The following is a 20396-nucleotide window of genomic DNA, read 5'->3' as shown; positions in this document are numbered from 1 at the left end:
CAATACTGACTTTGATGGACCAGGGCATGAAAGATCTTGCCACTGTGGTGCATGCCCTGATAATATCTAGATTAGATTACTGCAGTGCTTTCTATGTGGGGCTGCCCTTGAAGACTGTCCAGAAGCTACAGTAGGTATAGAATGCTGCAGCCAGAATGTTGACTGGAATAGGTCATAGGAAGCATATCGCTCCAGGCATGTTCTGTCTACACTGGTCCTCAAATTGTTTTTGGACGCAATTCGAGGTGCTGGTATTGACCTTCAAAGCCCTGTATGACTTGGGACCAGGATTTCCTAAGAACTGCTTTCTCCCATATGAACCTACTTGTCCAGTCATCTTTGGAGGCCCTGCTTCAAGTGCCATTGCCATCTGAGGCTAGATGGGTGGTAACTCGAGAAAGTTACCTTCTCAATCATCCTCCCCAGGGAGGTTTGTCTGTCTCCTTTGTGGTCTTCCACATGCTGGTGAAAACTTTGTTTTGTTTGGTATACCCCTCAGTTATTGGCCCTCCTCCCTCACTGTTTGTTACATGTGTTTGTGTGTTTATTTTTTGACTGAATTATTTGTTGTATATAGACTTTATTTTCAATGCTGTTTTAATGTTGAAAAGCTTTAATGTTTTGATGTTCACGTCCTTGGAGACCTTATCTGGGCGGAAAAGTGGCACAGAAATGTTTAAAATAACGTCTTCAACTCTTCTCTCTTAGTGATGGGTAGCTACAAGATACCCCACAATGATCTACGATACATAGTTTGTAATAATGATATTGTACATTCAGGCAACTGTACAAACTTGCTCTTATTTGGTAGTTTTGCTTTAAACCTTTTTGGAAGTAGCAACTTCCCTGTGAAATTCTAAGGGCAAAGGAGAAGCAATATTGTAATAAAGCAATGCTATGTAAGATTTGGAAGGGGGGAGTGATGTAAATTCATTCATAATTAAGAATTAATATCCTTGCTGGATCAGTCCAGTATTCTTTTGCCCATGGAAGTCAGCCTAATGCCTCTATTAGTTCATAAGCAGGGTATGAAAAACTTGTCAGCCCTTGTTGTCTGTCCCTGGTTCTTGGCACTCTAAGTTTTCTGCTGCTGAACATGGAAGATGTATAATATGCATGCTCAAGTGTCTTATTTCTTTCCTCTTGCTGTTGGTGAGAATTCAAGTGAGCATTCAAAACAAGAAAGAAAATCCACGCAGTACCTTTATATGGGGGCCAATCCAAATGATGCAAAATGAGAGCCAGCGTGGTGTAGTGGTTAAAAGCAGAGGTTTGGAGCTGTGGACTCTGATCTGGAGAACCGGGTTTGATTCCCCACTCCTCCACTTGAGTGGCTGACACAAATCTGGTGAACCGGGTTTGATTCCCCACTCTTCCACACGACCTTGGGCTAGTCACAGTTCTCTCCGAACTTTCTCAGCCCCACCTACCTCACAGGGTGTCTGTTGGGGGGGAGGGAAGGGAAGGGGATTGTAAGCCGGTTTGATTCTTCCTTAAGAGGTAGAGAAAGTCGGCATATAAAAACCAACTCTTCTTCTTGTGCAGGCTTTGGAGTTTGTAAGAACTTTTCCTCGGGCCGATGTCGTGAACTTGGCTGAGGGCTGTATGACTACAAAGGCCATAATAATGCCCTGTCTGTTTTACTCAGCCCTGAAATATGATCCTACCAACGTGCGCTACCTGTGGGAGAGGTCAAGCCTATATGAGCAGCTGGGGGAACATAAGCTGGCAATGGACGGTTACAGGCGCATTTTGAATCTTCTGACCCCTTTTGATGGCGATCGCTTTATGCATTTGGCAAGAGATATGGCAAAGTAAGCATTTAGGGAACTATTTCATGTGCATCCCTCTCACTTCAAACTGTTTTTCTAACCTGACGGTCAACATTGTATTAGGTGCTAAGAACAGAGGGGAGGGAGTGCGGCTCAGTGGTAGAGCATCTGCTTTGCATGCAGAAGGTCCCAGGTTCAATCCCCAGCATCTCCAGTTGAAAGTACCAAGCAAATATAGTGTTAATACCTAAGGCGAACTCTGATATAGCGGAGGTTAAAAATTATAGTCCGATTTCATTACTAAATAATGATTATAAATTATTTGTTGCAATTTTAGCAACTAGACTGCAAAGAGTATTAAATCAAATAATACACGAAGATCAAGCTGGGTTTTTACCAGGAAGGTTGATGAGTCAGAATGTAAGGGTGGTAATAGATCTTCTAGAATATGTGGAACAAGATACAACTCCGATAGCTGTGTTTTTTTTAGATGCAGAAAAGGCATTTGATAATGTGAATTGGCAGTTTATGATTAAGATATTAGAATTTATGGATTTGGGTGAGAATTTTAGAACTGCCATAAAAAGTATATATACTTATCAAACCGCTAACTTGTTGATAAATGGAATGCTATCACCGAAGATTGAAATTCAAAAGGGAACAAGACAAGGATGTCCTCTTTCCCCTTTGTTGTTTATTTTGGTATTAGAATTGTTATTGAAAATTTTTAGACAATCTGATGAAGTAGTTGGCGTACGAATAGGGAGAAATCATTATAAAGTTAAAGCATATGCAGATGATCTTGTATGTTTTTTGATTGATCCGATTGAGCAAATTGATAGATGGAATAAGATTATGGAGGTTTATGGACAGCTTTCAGGTTTTAAAATTAATAAAAACAAAACTAAGATATTGGTCAAAAATATGACTCTATCACAACAACAAATATTGATTAAAAAGACAGGATTTAGCATTGAACACAAAGTTAAATATTTAGGCATATGGATATCAAATAATAATCTTAATCTATTTCAAAATATGTAAACCAATGGCAACAGATAATAAAAGATTTTAAAAATTGGGGGAAAATACCATTATCACTGTGGGGACGAATTTCAGTAATTAAAATGATGTTATTACCTAAGATGCTTTTTTTATTTCAAAACCTAACAATATTGAAGGGTGCACAGATATTTAAAAATTGGAAGAAAGATATTTTAAATTTTCTTTGGGGTAAAGAAAGGCACAGGATAGCATATAATAATTTAGTGGAATTAAAAGAAACAGGAGGGTTGGGATTACCAGATTTGAGAATGTACTATCAGGCAGTTTGTTTTACCTGGATAAAAAATTGGATTCTATTAGAGAATCCGAAATTATTGGAATTAGAGGGATTTAATTTACGATTCGGGTGGCATGCATATTTATAGTATGAAAAAGAGAAAGTAAATAAAGTATTCAGTTCCCATATTATTAGGAATAGTTTATTACAAATATGGAAGAAATATAAAGATTTTTTGGAAACTAAAATTCCTGGCTGGATTAATCCCATAGAAGCGTATATGAGAAGAGGTGCCCATTTAAATCTGGACAGTAATATATATAGAGAAATGTTAGAATATAAAGAGGGGATATGGATGTTGAAAACTAGAGAAGAGCTTCATATTAAAGATTGGTTTATGTATTATAAATTAAGGGATATATTTAATAAGGATAATAGGACGGGATTTAATCAAAATAAATCCAAATTTGAAATTATATTAACCAAGGGGAATAAAGGAATGATAGGAAGGATTTATAAACTATTGATAGAAATGAATTTAGAACAGGAAAGAATTAAACCAGTGATGGTGAAATGGATGAGGGAATTAGGTTATAACATAGATTTGGAAGTATGGGAACACTTGTGGAAAAAGGAATTTAAATTTGCTATTACTAATGAAATAAGAGAAAATTTATATAAAATGTTCTACAGATGGTATATAACCCCAGTATTACTAAGTAAAAAGAAAAAAGAGGAAGATGGTCTTTGTTGGAAGTGCGGAACGGATATAGGCACATTTATGCATGTCTGGTCGTTTTGTAAAAAAATTAAGAGATTTTGGAGATTAGTTTTAAAGGAAACTAACAATTTGATTAATTCAAAAATAAAAAAGACCTGCCTTTTGCTTATTGGGCATTCCTAAAATGAATTTAGAAAAAGGTGATAGAGTCATATGTCAATATAGTTTTGCTGCAGCAAGAATTATAATTGCTAAGAATTGGAAGCAAATAAATAAACCTTCAATTAAAGAGTGGAGAGAAAAGTTATGGATATATATGCGGATGGCCAAACTTACAGATTCTTTACATGGTAAAGATATGGATGAATTTAAAAAAATATGGTCTAAGGCTGCTGCATATTGGGATAAATTGGCAAAAACGGATTTTATAGGTATAGTTAAGGAATTATAGATTAAAGTGTTGATAATAAGTGAATATAATAATATTTTTTTAATTACTGTCGTAACACCACTCCGGAAGTCCCAGGGTGGAGGGCACAAAAGGTGGGTGGTGGAGGTTTGGGCGCTATATATTTTATAAAGGATAGTTTATTATGTATTAGCAATGGAGGTAATAGTGCTCTATGTGTGATTTTGTATTTTTCTTATATTTTTGTTGTTGTATTGTATTATGATTTTATTTTTGTTTTATTTTTTTGTTTACTTATAAAAAGCAATAAATATATATATATATATAAAACAAAGAAAGACCTCCACCTGAGACCCTGGAGAGCTTCTGCCAGTCTTGAATAGACAATACTGACCTTAAGGGACCAACGATGGAGAATGGCTCAGTGGAAGAGCCTGTGCGTTGCATGCAGAAGGTCCCAGGTTCAATCCCAGGCATCTCCAGTTAAAAGAAGCAGGCAGTAGGTGGTGTGAAGGGCTGAGTCTGAGTAGACTGAGCTGCCAGTCTGAGTAGACAATAGTGACCTTGATGGACTGATGGTCTGGGTCAAGATAAGGTAGCTTCATTTGTGAAATGACATTTTGTCAATGCACAACTGCATAGGATGAAGCTTACCCACTGTTACACACTATAATGAAGTAGTGCTGTGGCTCAGTGGTAGAGCATCTGCTTGGCATGCAGAAGGTCCCAGATTCAATCCCCGGCATCCCCAATTAAAGGGACTAGGCAGGTGGGTGATGGGAAAGACCTCTGCCTGAGACCCTGGAGAGCCGCTGCCGGTCTGAGTAGACAATACTGACTTTAATGGACCCAGGGTCTGATTCAGTATAAGGCAGCGTCATGTGTTCATGTGTTCTCTTGGTGTTATGGTGACGTTCTGATGGGCAATGGAAGCAAAGAATATGGCATAAGTGAGATTGAGGTGCTAGTCACAGAGATGGGACAGTGGTGAGGACAAATGTTTAAGCCTTAGAGGCCATCTTGAGATGGGGGACCACAGTCATGTTTAGTCCCTCAAAATTAACATATTAACAACATTAATATTTACACATATTTTGCGTAACCCATGATGAATAGGTTTGGGGAATTCTCTTTTACAGCACCAGTCTAAGTGACATAGGTAGATCAACAGACAAATACCCTCTTAATCCAAGACCTCTGTAATTTTTCATGGATTTCATTTAACCTTTAATTATAGACTCGCATCAGATCCAGCGTGGTGTCGTGGTTAAGAGCGGTGGACTCTAATCCGGAGAACCGGGTTTGATTCCCCTTTCCTCCACATGAGCGGCGGACTCTAATCTTGTGACCCGGGTTTGTTTCCCCAGTCCTACAAATGAAGCCATCTGGGTAACCATGGGGTAGTCACAGTTCTCTCTGAATTCTCTCAGCCCCACCTACCTCACAAGGTGTTTATTGTGGGGAGAGGAAGGGAAGGAGATTGTAAACTGGTTTAAGACTCCTTAAAGATAGAGAAAATCGGCATATAAAAATCAGCCCTTCTTCTTCATCGACATTCGCTGCTGGTTTCTTTAGGAGTTACTATGAGGCCAGTGACATCGCAGCTGCAATTGAGATCATGGAGGAAGCATTCAGCAAACACCAGAACCTTGTGTCTGTGGAAGATGTTAATATAGCTGCAGAACTGTATATTTCTAACAAGCAGTATGACAAAGCATTGGCGGTAAGCACACAACATTAATGTCCTACAAGGCTTAGCCATCCTAGGCCCTTTGGAAGGATGGTCAGAGGATGAATTTAGTTTTTATTTTGCACTCTGTCTTAAGATGCTCCAGAACAGTATAATAATCATATATCTAGTAGTAAGGTGTGTCCTAATCTGCGGATACTTAAATCCACAGATTGGGGCCACGCTAACAAACCAGATCGTTCTGCAAATTTGGAGGATACCCCAGGTTTGCAGAGAAAACTGGAATCCTTAAAAAGATTACATTGGGTGTGTGGGCGTTTCCAGGAACTGCAGCAGGCAGCAATGGGAGGGAAAAGGATACTTCCCCCCCCCCTCCAGAGTGTCACAGGTCTCCACTTGTACATTATAGTAGTAGTATATAAATGCAATGTGCATGTCCCAATAAAACCAGTTTGCATGTCTTGCAAACTGAGGGCCGTGGCTTCCTTTATAGTGTCAATCCATCTCATGGGTCTTCCTCTTTTCCTGCTGCCTTCAACTTTTCCTAGCATGATTGTCTTTTCCAGTGATTCTTGTCTTCTCATAATGTGATCACAGCACGATAGCCTCAGTTGAGTCATTTTAGCTTCTGGAGACAATTCTGGCCTGATTTGATCTAGGACCCACTGATTTGTCTTTTTGGCAGTCCATGGTATCCGTAAAACTCTCCTCCAACACCACAGAGGTGTTCAAAGGAATCTCCTTTTTTCCTGTCAGCTTTCTTCATTGTCCAACTTTCATACCCATATATACTATACCATGAATTAACCTGATCTTTGTTGCCAGTTGCACATTGTTACATTTAAGGGAGGGGGATTACCTAACCAAAATGGTTTCCAGATCTGGAGATCCTTTCAAACAGTAATCTCCCATATGCTTTCTGAGATGATACAGTCCTATGAGAGGACTGTACCATATGCTCCCTTTGAATTGCCTCTTAGGTGTTTTTTTCTACATTACCCTCTCATGTTAGCCTCATGCAACCGTCTTATATCTTTTTTTAGGTCATTACGGACTTTTCAGGGATTGTGCTTGAGAAGAAAGAGGAAGAAAGAGAGTCATCTGTAGAGAATGAAGGTACTGGGATGATTGAATCCCATGGTATTAAACTCTCTCTGTAAACAGTGCATAATCTCTGAACTGTTCTGGTGTGTAAAGAGATGTCATTACGTTTTCCTTGGCATTGTGTCTGTTCACATTTGCCCCTTAAAAATGGAAGAAGAAGAGGAGTTGGTTTTTATATGCCAACTATCTCTACTTAAGGAAGAATGAAACTGGCTTACAATCACCTTCCCTTTCCCTTTCCGCAACAGACACCCTGTGAGGTAGGTGGGGCTGCGAGAGCACTAAGAGAGCTGTGACTAATCCAAGGTCACCCAGCCAGCAGGTTTCATGTGGAGGAGCGGGGAAACCAACCCGGTTCACCAGATTAACGCCTGCCGCTTATGGGGAGAAGTGGGGAATCAAACCCGGTTCTCCAGATCAGAGCCCACCTCTCCAAACCACTTCTCTTAACCACTACACCACGCTGGAAGAGAAGTGACAACTCTGTTATGCACTGCTATGTAACTTAAGAGACCAGTTAAATAGCTTAAAATGCAATGGTGTTGGTGGCCACTAAAATAATAGATGAAGGTGACCCCCCAGACCCCACAAAATGATGCTTCTGCACCCCCAGGAACAGTGGGGGGGGGGGAGGAAAAGTAGAGTTCTACAGTGGGGAGGGGGAATTGGTGAAAATCACCCTCCTCTCATCTGCAAATGGAAAACCTCTTCTAGCAGCTTCGGTTTCCTTATGCCTCTAGACTTTTCCTATAATTTATTGTGTGGTTACTGAACAGACGTGACATTGAATAACTCTGTATTGGTCCTGGTTTCTTTAGGGGAGCAGTCTAGTTGTTTTTGCTAGGTAATTTTTCAATCTGTTTTTAACAGACATACCTTTTTGTTAGCAAAATGGATTTTTAGGTTTTATGGCTTTTGGGGTCCTTGTACCTTTAGTCTTCTCTTAGGATTGTGTTTCTGTTTCATTTGCTTTGTTATTAATAAAGACTCCGCTGTGGTGGTTGGCTAGAAGAAAGCAGCTAAAGGAGAGCAATTCTTGAGCTGTTCTGGGTTCACGTAAACATTCGTTTTCAGAGTCTCCCTCTCTCTTTTTCTCTTTCTTTGTTCCCAAAGCACAAGATCCAGTTGAAGCGGAGCAGGGACAAGAACCAACAGCCGACCACGAAGATGGTGCACGCACAACCAGTTCTGCTTGTGAGCAAGTTACTCTATTCAATACTACTTTAAATCAGCAGTCCGAAAGGGTCGAACTGTAAATTACTAGGTATGAAGATGATAATGGCCCCTGCTGTGAAAAGAAGAAGAGTTGGTTTTTATAACCCTGTTTTTCTCTACCATAAGGAGTCTCAAAGCGGCTTACAATCACCTTCCCCTCCCCTCCCCACAACAGACACCCTGTGAGGTAGATGAGGTTGAGAGTTCGGAGAGAACTGTGACTAGCCCAAGGTAACCCAGCAGGCTGAATGGGCAGGAGTGGGGAATCAAACCCTGTTCTCCAGATTAGAGTCTGCCGCTCATGTGGAAGAGCAGGGAATCAAATCCGGTTCTCTAAATTAGAGTCCACCGCTCTTAACCACTACACCATGCTGGTGTGGAACTGGACAGAAAATCTAGTTCTCTCTGTGGTCCAATTAATGGAGAGCCAGCGTGGTGTAGTGGTTAAGAGCGGTGGTGTGGAGCAGTGGATTCTGATCTGGAGAACCTTGTTTGATTCCCCACTCCTCCACATGGGCGGCGGACTCTAATCTGGTGAACGGGGTTGGTTTCCCCACTCCTACACATGCAGCCTACTGGGTGATCTTGGACTAGTCACAGTTTTCTCAGAACTCTCTCAGTGGAGAAGTGGGGAATCAAACCCTGTTCTCCAGATTAGAGTCCGCCATTCTTATCCACTGCACCACACTGGCTCTCTGCAGACCAACACAGCTTCCCTTGGGAACTAAGTTGATGTCATTGCTGACATGACATCTTGGTTTTCTTCTAGCTTCAGAAAAAGTTACCTGTTCTATTCCGGAGGGGGTTCCCATTGACATTACTGTGAAGCTCATGGTTTGCTTGGTGCACTTGAACATCTTGGAGCCTCTCAACGTAAGTACAGAGCCAGACAACTGAGGGCTTGGGCAGCTTTCCAGGGCTGGCCTCTGGTATTCCAAATTAGTATCAAGACCCTCTTGGGGCCCCAAGAGGGCTTTTGAAATTCTCCTCTCTTTCATCTATTTGTCATGTAACTTAAGGAGGCTGCTGGCTGAGGGGAAAACGAGCCCCAGTCTATTCACCCTTCTTCAGATCCCGGACATGACTTATACATATAAGGAATCACGAAAGAGAGCTCAGTTTTTCCTTTCACTGGTTGACCCACGAGTGCACAGTGTGGTTGCATCACGTTTATTTACGTGATCGATGGGAACTCCAGAACAAGTTTGGGCCTAATTTTACTTTTGTCTGTATTTGGAGCCCAAGTAATGAACTGTTTCATATGCAACCTGCATTGACTGTTACAGAAATTACGTTATTGGTTGATGGTAGACATGTGTATACACTGTATTGTGACCGCCGAAGCAGGCCCTATGGGCCAAAATGCATCTGGTCTTGGTGGTTTTTATAGTGCAATTGAGTGTCTTATGTGATTCCTTGTATGTATGTAGTTTACCTTTTGAGACTTAAGTTTTTAACTCTTAAAGTGTGATTCACTTAATTAAAAAAATATTTATAATATTATTTTTAGTTATTGGGGCTCAACCTTCTAGGCTCCTGCCGTTATTCAGTCAGTCAGTAAGCCGATAACAAGCTATGATAACCACCTTTGAATGATAACAGCATTGAAATGTAACAGCCTGTCCTTGCTCTTCTGGCTCTATTGATTCATTAGCTCATGCCCCTTTTGGAATGCTGCTTTTATGAAGAACTTAGATCACGTTATATCTCTCCCCTTTTAACGCATGAATCTAATGCCTCTGTGTCTGACATAATGCCTTTTTTATTAAGTGACTGTCCCAAGGCTACATTGTCAGTGGCCAGATTTATTTCAGTCCTTATATCCCTCAAACATTAGATTTAAAATTACGCTGCCCAAGATCAGTGGATCAAGGAGCTTCTAAGAGATAAAGGAAAGGAATGTAAAAGCAGAGATCCCTATTAAAGCAAAGCTATGCAGTCAGTCAGCAAGCAGAGCATAAAATGTGACAACGTTTAAGACCAATCTGTCGGTCTAAAATGTGTTAAGAGCTCAGTTAAATGGTTCTTTTTAATACGGACAAAGTAAGAGTTTTGACATTTTTATTTTTCTGTGCCAGCTTCTGCTGACCACTCTAGTGGAACAAAACCCTGAGGATATGGGAGATTTGTACCTTGATGTGGCAGAAGCATTCCTTGATGTCGGGGAATATAATTCTGCGCTCCCTCTCTTGAGTTCCTTGGTCTGCTCGGAAAGATACAACTTAGCTGTCGTGTGGCTCCGCCATGCAGGTAATTGCAGCTATTCAGATTAGTACGTTCTGCTGACTCAGTCTGAGATGATGCTTTTAATATGTGGTAGATGGGGGATCTTGCTTGGTAAGGGTGCTATGCCAAGGTGTTTTGGGGGGACACAATGAAAGCTTCATGGTTTGTAAACTGTAACAGGTAATGTATTTTGGAACATCTGTTCTGACTGGTTTTGTATTTCAGAAAAGTTAAGAGACGTACAGGCTTCAGGGGGATTAGAATCATCTCCCCCTGAAGCCTGTACGTCTCTAATTTTTCTGAGATACAAAACCAGTCAGAACAGATGCTCCAAAATACATTACCTGTTACAGTTGGAAGGGACCACCAGGGTCATCTAGTCTAACCCCTTGCACAATGCAGGAAATTGACAACTGCTTCCCACACACCCCAGTGACCCCTGCTCCATGCCCAGAAGATGGCAACAAAACCCCCAACTCTCCAGGATTCCTGGCCAGTCTGGCCCGGAGGGAAATTGCTTCCTTATCCCAAAGAGGCGATCAATTGGCATTTCCCTGGGCATGCAAGAAAGGGCCATGAGAACCAAACACTGATGCAGCCCTTCCTGCCCTCCCTCTCATGATCTGCCTAAGTACACAGAATCAGCACTGCTGACAGATGGCCATCTAGCCTCTACTTAAAAAAATTACTGGCATGTTATCCTGAAATGGAAGGAAGATTTTCTAGATAGGCACCCCTGCCTGGTACTGAAAGACACTCTCTGTAGTTCTGAACTTTAAGGACTGTTGTGGAGATTTTATTAAGGATACAGCATCACGTGCAAGAGTGACGTGACAGCTATGGTAAGCGTCATCAATATGAGGGCACGCTATCCCTTAATAGCTACATCAGCGGGTCACATTTCAGGAGGCTGCCTCTGTGGTGCATGTTAACATGGGGGTGGGTCCCCGTCCTCTGTAGTAAAGGTCACTCAGACACTAATATGTCAGTAAAATGAAGAAAATGGCTTCATTTGAAATGTGGTGTTGGAGTAGAGTTTTATGGATACCATGGACCGCCCAAAAGACAAAGAAGTGGGTTTCCAGACCAAATCTAACCTGAATTCTCCCCTTGAAGCTAAAAAGACTAAACTGGTGAGATCATGTGAAGGCAAGACTCTGGAAAAGACAACAATGCTAGGAAAAGTAGAAGGAAGCAGGAAAAGAGGACCACCCGACATGAGATGGATCGACTCAATCAAGGAAGTCACGCCTTCAGTTTGCGAGACCTGAGCAAGGGTGATCGACGATAGGACACTTCGGATGTCCTTAATTCATAGGGTTGCGGTAAACCAGAAGCGACTTGACAGCTCAGAACACGCACAACAGTGTGAAAGGTTGGGTAGAGCCAGGGAAGAGCCGGGCCTGAACTTTGCCTGCCTTTCTTCTCAGAGTGCTTGAAGGCGTTGGGCTACATCGAGCACGCAGCGGAGAGCTACGCCAAAGTGGTCGACCTGGCCCCTCTGCACTTGGACGCCAGGATTTCCCTCTCTACCCTTCAGCAGCAGTTGGGCCGGCCCGAGAAAGCCCTGGAAGCGCTGGAGCCCATGTACGACCCGGACACGCTGGCGCAGGATGCGAATGCCGCCCAGCAGGTGAGCCGCAACTCTCGCTGCTCGCACGTTTCTCTTTATTGATTGTTGCCATTTTGTTGACTGAGCCCGGTGAGTCTCACGGCACACTTCTGTCCGGTTCTGAAGAGCCAGGATGCACAAGATGGCTAAATACTAAGCAGGACTGACCCTACTTAGCTTTTGAGATCTGATGAGATTGGTCTAGCCTGAGCCATCCAGGTCAGGGCGTTTGTATAGTAAGAGCATGCTAACTTATGTATGTTTTTTTCTCTGCCCTCCAATTGCCAGGAGTTAAAATTGCTGCTCCATCGTTCGACGCTGTTGCACTCTCAGGGCAACATGTACGGCTACGTGGATTCTCTGCTCACCATGCTGGCCATGCTCCTCAAGGTAAGGCACTTCCTTGCATTTCCTCTCTGTCATGTGGCACACCTGCTGTGAACCCAGTGCAACAGCTAGCGCATGTATATGCATATATGATCAGTGGACAGTTGTTAGAAGTGGCAAGCCTCTTATATTAGGTGCTGTAGAACGCAGGAAGGAGAATGCTGCTGCAGTTGCCTTGTTTGTGGGCTTCCTAGAGGCACCTGGTTGGCCACTGTGTGAACAGACTGCTGGACTTGATGGACCTTGGTCTCATCCAGGAAGGCTTTTCTTGTGTTCTTATGTTCTTAACTTGGGAGGCTTTAAGAGGAGAGTGGACATCTTCATGGAGGAGAGGGCTATCTATGGCTACTAATCAAAATGGATTCTAGTCACGATGCATACCTATTTTCTCTAGTATCAGAGGAGCATGCCTATTATATTGGGTGCTGTGGAACACAGGCAGGATGGTGCCGCTGCAGTCGTCTTGCTTGTGGGATTCCTGGAGGCACCTGGTTGGTCACTGTGTGAACAGACTGATGGACTTGGTGGGCCTTGGTCTGATCCAGCAGGGTTTTTCTTATGAACAGGAAAGGGCATTGTTCACTCTTGCGATGACTCCGTCTGCTTGCAGATGCTCTGATGTTTTGACAGTGTTGAGCTGCTGACGCTTTAGTGTGCGGGAGGCCTTAAGGCTATGGAAGCCAATCCTGACAGTATTGCTTGGTGTTTAGTTATTAAACTAAGGAACTTTCTTCAGCAGCAGAAGCAATAGTAACTGCTCTGTTGCCTGTGTTTGAATTTGGAATGTTACGGCAAATTGAAAAGGCCAGCCTTCCATGGAATGGGCTGCAGCACGGTCTCCCTTGCCTCTGATGCGTTTCAGCACCCATAGCTTTCTGACTTCTTTGCAGGTAGCGATGAACCGAGCTCAGGTGTGTTTAATATCCAGTTCCAAGTCCGGAGAAAGGCATCTCTATCTTATTAAAGTATCGAGGGATAAAATCTCAGACAGTGATGACCAAGAAACTGCCAACTGCGATGCAAAAGGTAATTTGGGTGTGTGTGCATTCACTCATTTGTGTCGGAGAAGCCGTGGGTTTACCTTTCCTGAGAAAGCAACCGCCCTCTTGTTTGCTTACTACTTTGGGTAGGGCCGTTTGAGGTGGAAGAGCCTCTGTCTTTAATTTATGAGACTATATTAAGAAACCCCCTGACGCATTGGCCATTTACGCAGGGCTGTTTACCCGCAGTCACCCCCGCCAACTACTCTGGTGCTTCGTTTTGATTATGCACGCCTTTCCTGACCATCAGAGGTCGCCTTGTTCTCCCCACGCGTTTCTGTGCATTTTCCAGATTCTCACTAAAACAGCTTCTGAAAAACACCGGCAAAATGTGGGAAATGTGCGGGGAGAGCGAGGCGACCTCTGACGGTCGGGAAAGCCATGCATAATCAAAACAAAGCAGTGGAGCAGTTGGCAGGGGGACTGTGGTAGTTGGCAGAGAGCCAGTGTGGTATAGTGGTTAAGAGCGGTGATTTGGAGTGGTGGACTCTGATCTGGAGAACCGGGTTTCATTCCCCACTCCTCCACATGATCGACAGAGGCTAATCTGGTGAACTGGATTTGTTTCCCCACTCCTACACACGAAGCCAGCTGGGTGACCGTGGGCTAGTCACACTCTCTCAGCCTCACCTACCTCACAGGGTGTCTGTAGTGGGGAAGGGGAAAAGATTATAAGCTGGTTTGATTCTCCCTTAAGTGGTAGAGAAAGTCGGCATATAAAAACCAACTCTTCTTCTTTGAGGGGAATAACCCTGCATAAATGGCCATTCTGTCCCTATGTCAGGACTGGGTTTGAGTAGAGTTCCACAACTCATCTCGTCTCTCGAGGGCTTTTGTTTAATGTCTATCGGCCTGTGGCTCCGTTCTAGCGATCTTTATGGTGCTGACCAGCGTGCTGCCGAAGGACGACTGGTGGAACCTCCTCCTGAAGGCCATCTATGCCCTCTGCGATCTCTCTCGCTACAAGGAGGCAGAACTCCTCGTAGACTCTTCACTGGAATACTATTCCTTCTACGACGACCGGCAGAAGCGCAAAGAACTGGAGTACTTTGGCCTTTCGGCTGCGATTCTGGACAAGAATTTTAGAAAAGCTTACAATTACATCAGGTGAGTTCTGTGGAGTGTGTGTGACCCAGTGAGCTTCCATGGCTGAGCAGGGATTTGAACCTGTGTCTCCTAGATCCTGGTGCTACGCTCATAGAGTTGGAAGGGACCACCAGGGTCATCTAGTCCAACCCCCTGTGCAATGCAGGAAATTCACAACTACCTCCCCCACACACCCCCAGTAACCCCCTACTCCATGCCCAGAAGATGGTCAAGATGCCCTCCCTCTCATGATCTGCCTAAGGTCATAGAATCAGCACTGCTGACAAATGGCCATCTAACCTCTTCTTAAAAACCTCCAGGGAAGGAGAACCCACCACCACCTCCCGAGGAAGCCTGTTCCACTGAGGAACCACTCTGACTGTCAGAAAATTCGTCCTAATGTCTAGACAGAAACTCTTTTGATTTAATTTGAACCCATTGGTTCTGGTCCGACCTTCTGGGGAAACAGAAAACAACTCTGCACCATCCTCTATATGACAGCCCTTCAAGTACTTGAAAAAGTTTATCATATCCCCTCTCAATCTTCAGGCTAAACATACCCAGCTCTAACCACTACACCACACTGCCTCTCAATGTTAGCCTTGGCAGAATCAAAACCTGCTGCTCTGCGCTCAGGTGTGTGATGGTGTGGTTGCTCCACCCCTTCCCTATTCCCATAGAGCGAGAATTGTGTGAATTGATGCCCATGTTCTGATCCACGTCTGAACCAGGTCCCTCTCTTTGAAGAATGTAGAATAATACATCCGTTTTCTATCTGAGTAAAACAAATGCATGCTTCTTCCTCTCAGGATCATGGTCATGGAACATGTCAATAAACCGCAGCTCTGGAACATCTTCAACCAGATCACCTTGCACTCACAAGATGTCCGGCACCACCGCTTCTGCCTACGACTGATGCTGAAGAACCCCGACAACCACGCGCTTTGCGTCTTAAACGGCCACAATGCTTTTGTGTCTGGCAGTTTCAAGCACGCTCTTGGTAAGCTCCTGGCTGGAGTTCACAGAATGTTATGTGCACAGCCTGAGGTAGTGTTTGATTTTGGGTTTCCTGAGGGTCCACCCTGGCAAGTATTTGGATGGGAGACCTTCAAGGAATACCCAGGTCCTGACGCAGAGTCAGGCAATGGCAAACCACCTCTGAATGTCTCTTGCCTTGAAAACCTAGAGCTGGGGTGTCAAACATTCAACCCGGGGGCCGAATCCGGCCCTTGAGAGCTCTTATCCGGCCCAGGAGCTAGCTGAGGCAGCCCCCCGCCCCTCACTCCCAAGGTGTCAATGATCAAAGACTGTTAAATAAAAGAAATTACTGTAAGAGGGTTATTGTTTTAAGCATGTTTGTATTTTAAGTTTAAAAAAATCATTAATTGGCTTTGCCTGTGTCTTCTCTCTGTGTCTTCTTTATCTTCGGTACGTGGCATTAAATTTTATGGTACACATGGCCCGGCCCAACCAAGTGACATTTATGTCAAATCCAACCCTTGTATCAAATGAGTTTGACACCCCTGACCTAGAGGGTCGCCATAAGTTAGATGTGACTTGAAGGCAAAAACGAAAAAACAACATGTGATTTCCCCCCTCCCTCATTTTGTTCTGTATAAGTAGAGCAGGGGTCCTCAACCTTTTTGATCCTGTGGGCTGCCAGGAGAGGCGGAGCCAACCTCATAATGTCAGGGAGTGAGGTCTTGCGTAACTCTAGTAATTACTCTTCAGCATTTCAGGCAGAGGCTCTGTTTAACAGGATGCCTTTTACATAGTTTTTTTTTTAATTGCATTCAGCTTATCTTCAGTCATACAGCAGCGATCCTGGAACTAAGGTGGCGGCTGCTGAAGCAACTTTTTAAAAATCTGCACAGCCAGTGAGCTTCTCCGTTGGCCAGCCAGAAACTCTTCTGGCCCCAACTGGTCCCACCTACTTTCAAAAACAGTTGATGGGCTCCAGGAAAGAGGTTGGCAGGTGCCATGGCACCTGTGGGCGACTGCGCTGGGGAACCCTGATGTAGATAGTAGCTGTGTTATAGGAAACTCGTCAGAAAATTGTGTGTCTGCTGATGCAAGTGGGGGAACTCTTTACCGATTGAGATTCAAGGAGCAGTTTTAAAGCAGGCGATGTGGATGCACCTGGGGTGAAGACAGAAAGTGGTGCCAGTGAGCCTTTAGGCAGCAGGAGAGCAGTCATGTTCTACCAGGCCTATGGTTGAGGACAGCAACGGTTTCTACTCGCCTCTCTCTCCTGACTAAGAGTTTACACATGGTTACTGAATCTTGGACTCTCTGTGTGTGTGTGTGTGTGTGTGTTAAGTGCCGTCAAGTCGCTTCCGACTCGTGGCGACCCTATGAATCAATGTCCTCCAAAACCATCCTATCTTTAACAGCCTTGCTCAGGTCTTGCAAATGGAGGCCCGTGGCTTCCTTTATAGAGTCAATCCATTTCTTGTTGGCTCTTCCTCTTTTCTTGCTACCTTCAATTTTTCCTAGCATGATTGTCTTTTCCAGTGACTCTTGTCTTCTCATAATGTGACCAAAGTACGAGAGCCTCAGTTGAGTCATTTTAGCTTCTAGGGTCAGTTCAGGCTTGATTTGACGTATAACCCACTGATTTGTGTGTTTTTTTGGCAGTCCACGGTATCCGTAACACTCTCCTCCAACACCACATTTCTAAGGAAATCTTGGACTAATTGATATTATATAAATTGCTGTCTTATTAGTTTTAATAGTGTATCATGTGTTTTATGTGTATCTTTGTGCTTTAACTGATTTTATATGCTGATTATATTGATGTAAACCGCCTTGAACCCGACTTGTCGGGGAGAGGCGGGATATAAGGTTAATAATAAACAAATAAAATAAATAATGGGAGCAATGTAAAAGAAGGCCTAGCATAGCTGAACATTTATGCGGGATCCTAATCCTTGAGTGAGTGCTGGGCCCCGCATACTGGCTCACTCTCTGCTTTGGGTAGCCTGATCTTCTCAGTGGCAGAAACTAGAGAAGGGGGCATAGAATTCATTTGTTACGAGGGCCGGATATGACATAAATGACACTTGGTCGGGCCGGGCCATGCCTCACCCACCCAGATCGGGACTGGGGGGCGTGGCTGCCTTGGCTGGCTCATGGTCCGGATAAGAGCTCTCAAGGGGCTGGATCCAACCTGCAGGCCGTATGTTTGACACCCTTGAACTAGAGCAAGAAAAGCACAGCTTCGTATGGATTAATGAGAAGACTGTGATGTTATCGTTCATGATGTTCCAGCATTTATCTTTTAGCAATTTAAAGCAGTGTTACTTACCTGTTTCTTCTTGTAACTGATGGGAAATTTTGTTTGTTTTGTTTAATGCCCCACACCCTCTCCCCACAGGGAACTTAAGGTGGCTTTACAACATTTAAAATACAATCAATGTCAAAGAAACATTTGTACGAATCGGGCATAACAAAAAATTCGGGTGTAACAAATCAGGTGTAACAAAAAATTCGGGCGTAACGTCTCCGTCTGTTTCCGCCTAGGGCAATACGTACAAGCTTTCCGCTCTAATCCGGAGGAGCCGCTCTTCAACCTCTGCATCGGGCTGACTTTCATCCACATGGCGTCTCAGAAGTATGTGCTGAAGAGGCATGCGCTTATAGTCCAGGTCAGTTGGTACACATGCACAGAACAAGCTCTCTCCTTTTGCATGTTAGAGGCATGGCTGTTTGGGGGCTGGGGCTGGAAGTGTGGGGTGGCTTTCTCCGGTGGTGACGCCTCCAGGATTAGGCTGTTTACTTCGAAGTCATTAAAGAGGGCCATTAGATGGTTCTAGTGTGAATTGTGAAAGAATAATGGCCTCTTTCTGGTTGGTAATTGGGCATGCTGTCAAAAATATGTGGATGAGTACATTAGGCCACTTAATAAGAAAATAGCCAGTGGCATTTCATATTTGCTCAGATCTGTTGTCACTTTTGTCTATCAAAGTTAAAAGCTACCAGGGTGTATTTTCTCCTCTGAAAATAGATTTTGGCCATCCAGAGGTCTGTCTTTTTAACCCAGAAATTGCATCAAAAAATGCTGTTAATAAACACAGACTTCTGTTTCTCATGAGCTTTATTTAATAACTGTGTTTCCTGCCTTTAATGAAAGGTCAAAGCAGCTTTTTCTTTCCTTTTGTGAAATTATATAAAATGTGGGTGTTTTGTCTATAAACTTCATTGCCACGTGTACCTCACCACCTGTGGGTGGAAAAAATCCACTCAATGGGACCTGGGGCTAGAGCTTAGATCTCTATGCCACAAAGGAAAGAAGGGGGGTTGGTTTTTATATGCCGACTTTTTCTACCACTTAAGGAAGAATCAAACCGGCTGACGATCACCTTCCCTTCCCCTCCCCACAACAGACATCCTGTGAGGTAGGTGGGGCTGAGAGAGCTCTAAGAGAGCTGTTACTAGCCCAGGGTCACCCAGCTGGCTTCGTGTGTAGGGGTGGGGAAACCAATCCAGTTCACCAGATTAGCCTCCGCCACTCACATGGAGGAGTGGGGAATCAAACCCGGTTCTCCAGATCAGACTCCACTGCTCCAACCACCGCTCTTAACCACTACACCACGCTGGCTCTCTTACTCCACGCTGGCCCAGATTTGTAGACAAAAACCAAAAGTAAAACAAAACTTCCCTTCTCTAAATAATTTCATGCCGTTTCTAGGGCAGTTCCCTCAGTTCCAAAGGGGGTGGGATGAGCTTTCCTTAGCTGTGGTTGGATAGTTAACTTACAACTCCCCCCAAAAAAACTCAGAAAGAGACACATCAGGGATCTTTCCGACCTTCTGCGCACTCACGAAGTTCCAGCTTCAGTTTATTCATTTAAATGCTGTACTGAAATGGCTGAATTGGAGATTAACTGACTCTTTAATACACTTTTCTGTTGTGCTGGTGCTGCATCGCTCTAAACGGTTGCAAGAAATTTCCTTGGTGTTTAATTGGGTGGAAGGGCTGTTGCTATAGACCAGGGCTGCTTAAATTTTTTCCACTCGCGGCCCCTTTTCACCCAAGAAATGTTTATGCGACCCCAGGTGTATAAAATAGGTATACAAATCAAACATTTACTGGTAATAAAAAGAAACCTTTTACTGTTGCCAAATTTTTCGCGACCCCCAAATTCAGTAATGTGACCCCCATATGAGGTCGCGGCCCAGTTTAAGAAGGTTTGCTACAGAGGATCCTTTCTGTCTTTTAAATGGCTCTCGTAATTCCCTCCTTTTGTCTCTGTGCTGTTCTTTTTTTTATGCAGGGTTTCTCCTTCCTCCACCGATACCTCCACCTCCGGGGCTCTTGCCAAGAATCTTTGTACAATTTGGGCCGTGCTCTTCACCAGCTGGGTTTGGTTCATCTGGCCATTCACTACTACCAAAAGGCACTGGAGCTTCCCCCGCTGGTCTTGGAGGTATTTGGCACCAGTAGTCTGCAGCAGTGAGCAATAATCGTTAGACTAAAAAAACTCAGATCGGTATTGGTACATTTTAATGCTTGAAAATCCATACAACATTAAAGAAAACACCGCATATGTTATAGTTACTAGGTCTGGTGTTGGGGGGCTCTTGGATTGGAAAATCCAGATAAGAATGCTGCAACCATAATGAATAAATGAATCTAAGAAATGTGTATATAGTATACATGCTGGGGGACAGCACACACCCCCCGGTCCAAACCAGTGGTATTAACACCACAGGGCTGGATACTTTGGACATTTGCCCAAACGTCACTATCTGTACATGCTGCCTTAAATGCATCTCATGATGTGGCTAAATTGTGTGTATTTTATGCTAAGGAAAAATCAAGGGGTTGGCTGAGCATATAAATAAAAAACA

General features: G+C 43.7%; 1 protein-coding gene across 1 annotated transcript in view; it reads left to right on the top strand.

Moving 5' to 3' along the window:
• The window catches only part of GTF3C3 (general transcription factor IIIC subunit 3), a 29142-nt gene that overhangs the window by 7556 nt on the left and 1190 nt on the right, over positions 1–20396 (top strand). The window contains exons 6-18 of the mRNA XM_056861263.1: positions 1649–1814; positions 5760–5907; positions 6918–6990; positions 8098–8172; positions 8963–9066; positions 10272–10443; positions 11850–12052; positions 12320–12421; positions 13309–13444; positions 14328–14565; positions 15354–15544; positions 18067–18191; positions 19820–19972. Coding sequence (XP_056717241.1) covers positions 1649–1814; positions 5760–5907; positions 6918–6990; positions 8098–8172; positions 8963–9066; positions 10272–10443; positions 11850–12052; positions 12320–12421; positions 13309–13444; positions 14328–14565; positions 15354–15544; positions 18067–18191; positions 19820–19972 — 1886 coding nt within the window. The remainder of the gene's footprint in view (positions 1–1648; positions 1815–5759; positions 5908–6917; positions 6991–8097; positions 8173–8962; positions 9067–10271; positions 10444–11849; positions 12053–12319; positions 12422–13308; positions 13445–14327; positions 14566–15353; positions 15545–18066; positions 18192–19819; positions 19973–20396) is intronic.

The sequence above is a fragment of the Euleptes europaea genome, chromosome 15 (genome assembly GCF_029931775.1).
Source record: "Euleptes europaea isolate rEulEur1 chromosome 15, rEulEur1.hap1, whole genome shotgun sequence".
NCBI lineage: Eukaryota > Metazoa > Chordata > Lepidosauria > Squamata > Sphaerodactylidae > Euleptes > Euleptes europaea.
This window is presented reverse-complemented; position numbering and strand designations above follow the sequence as displayed.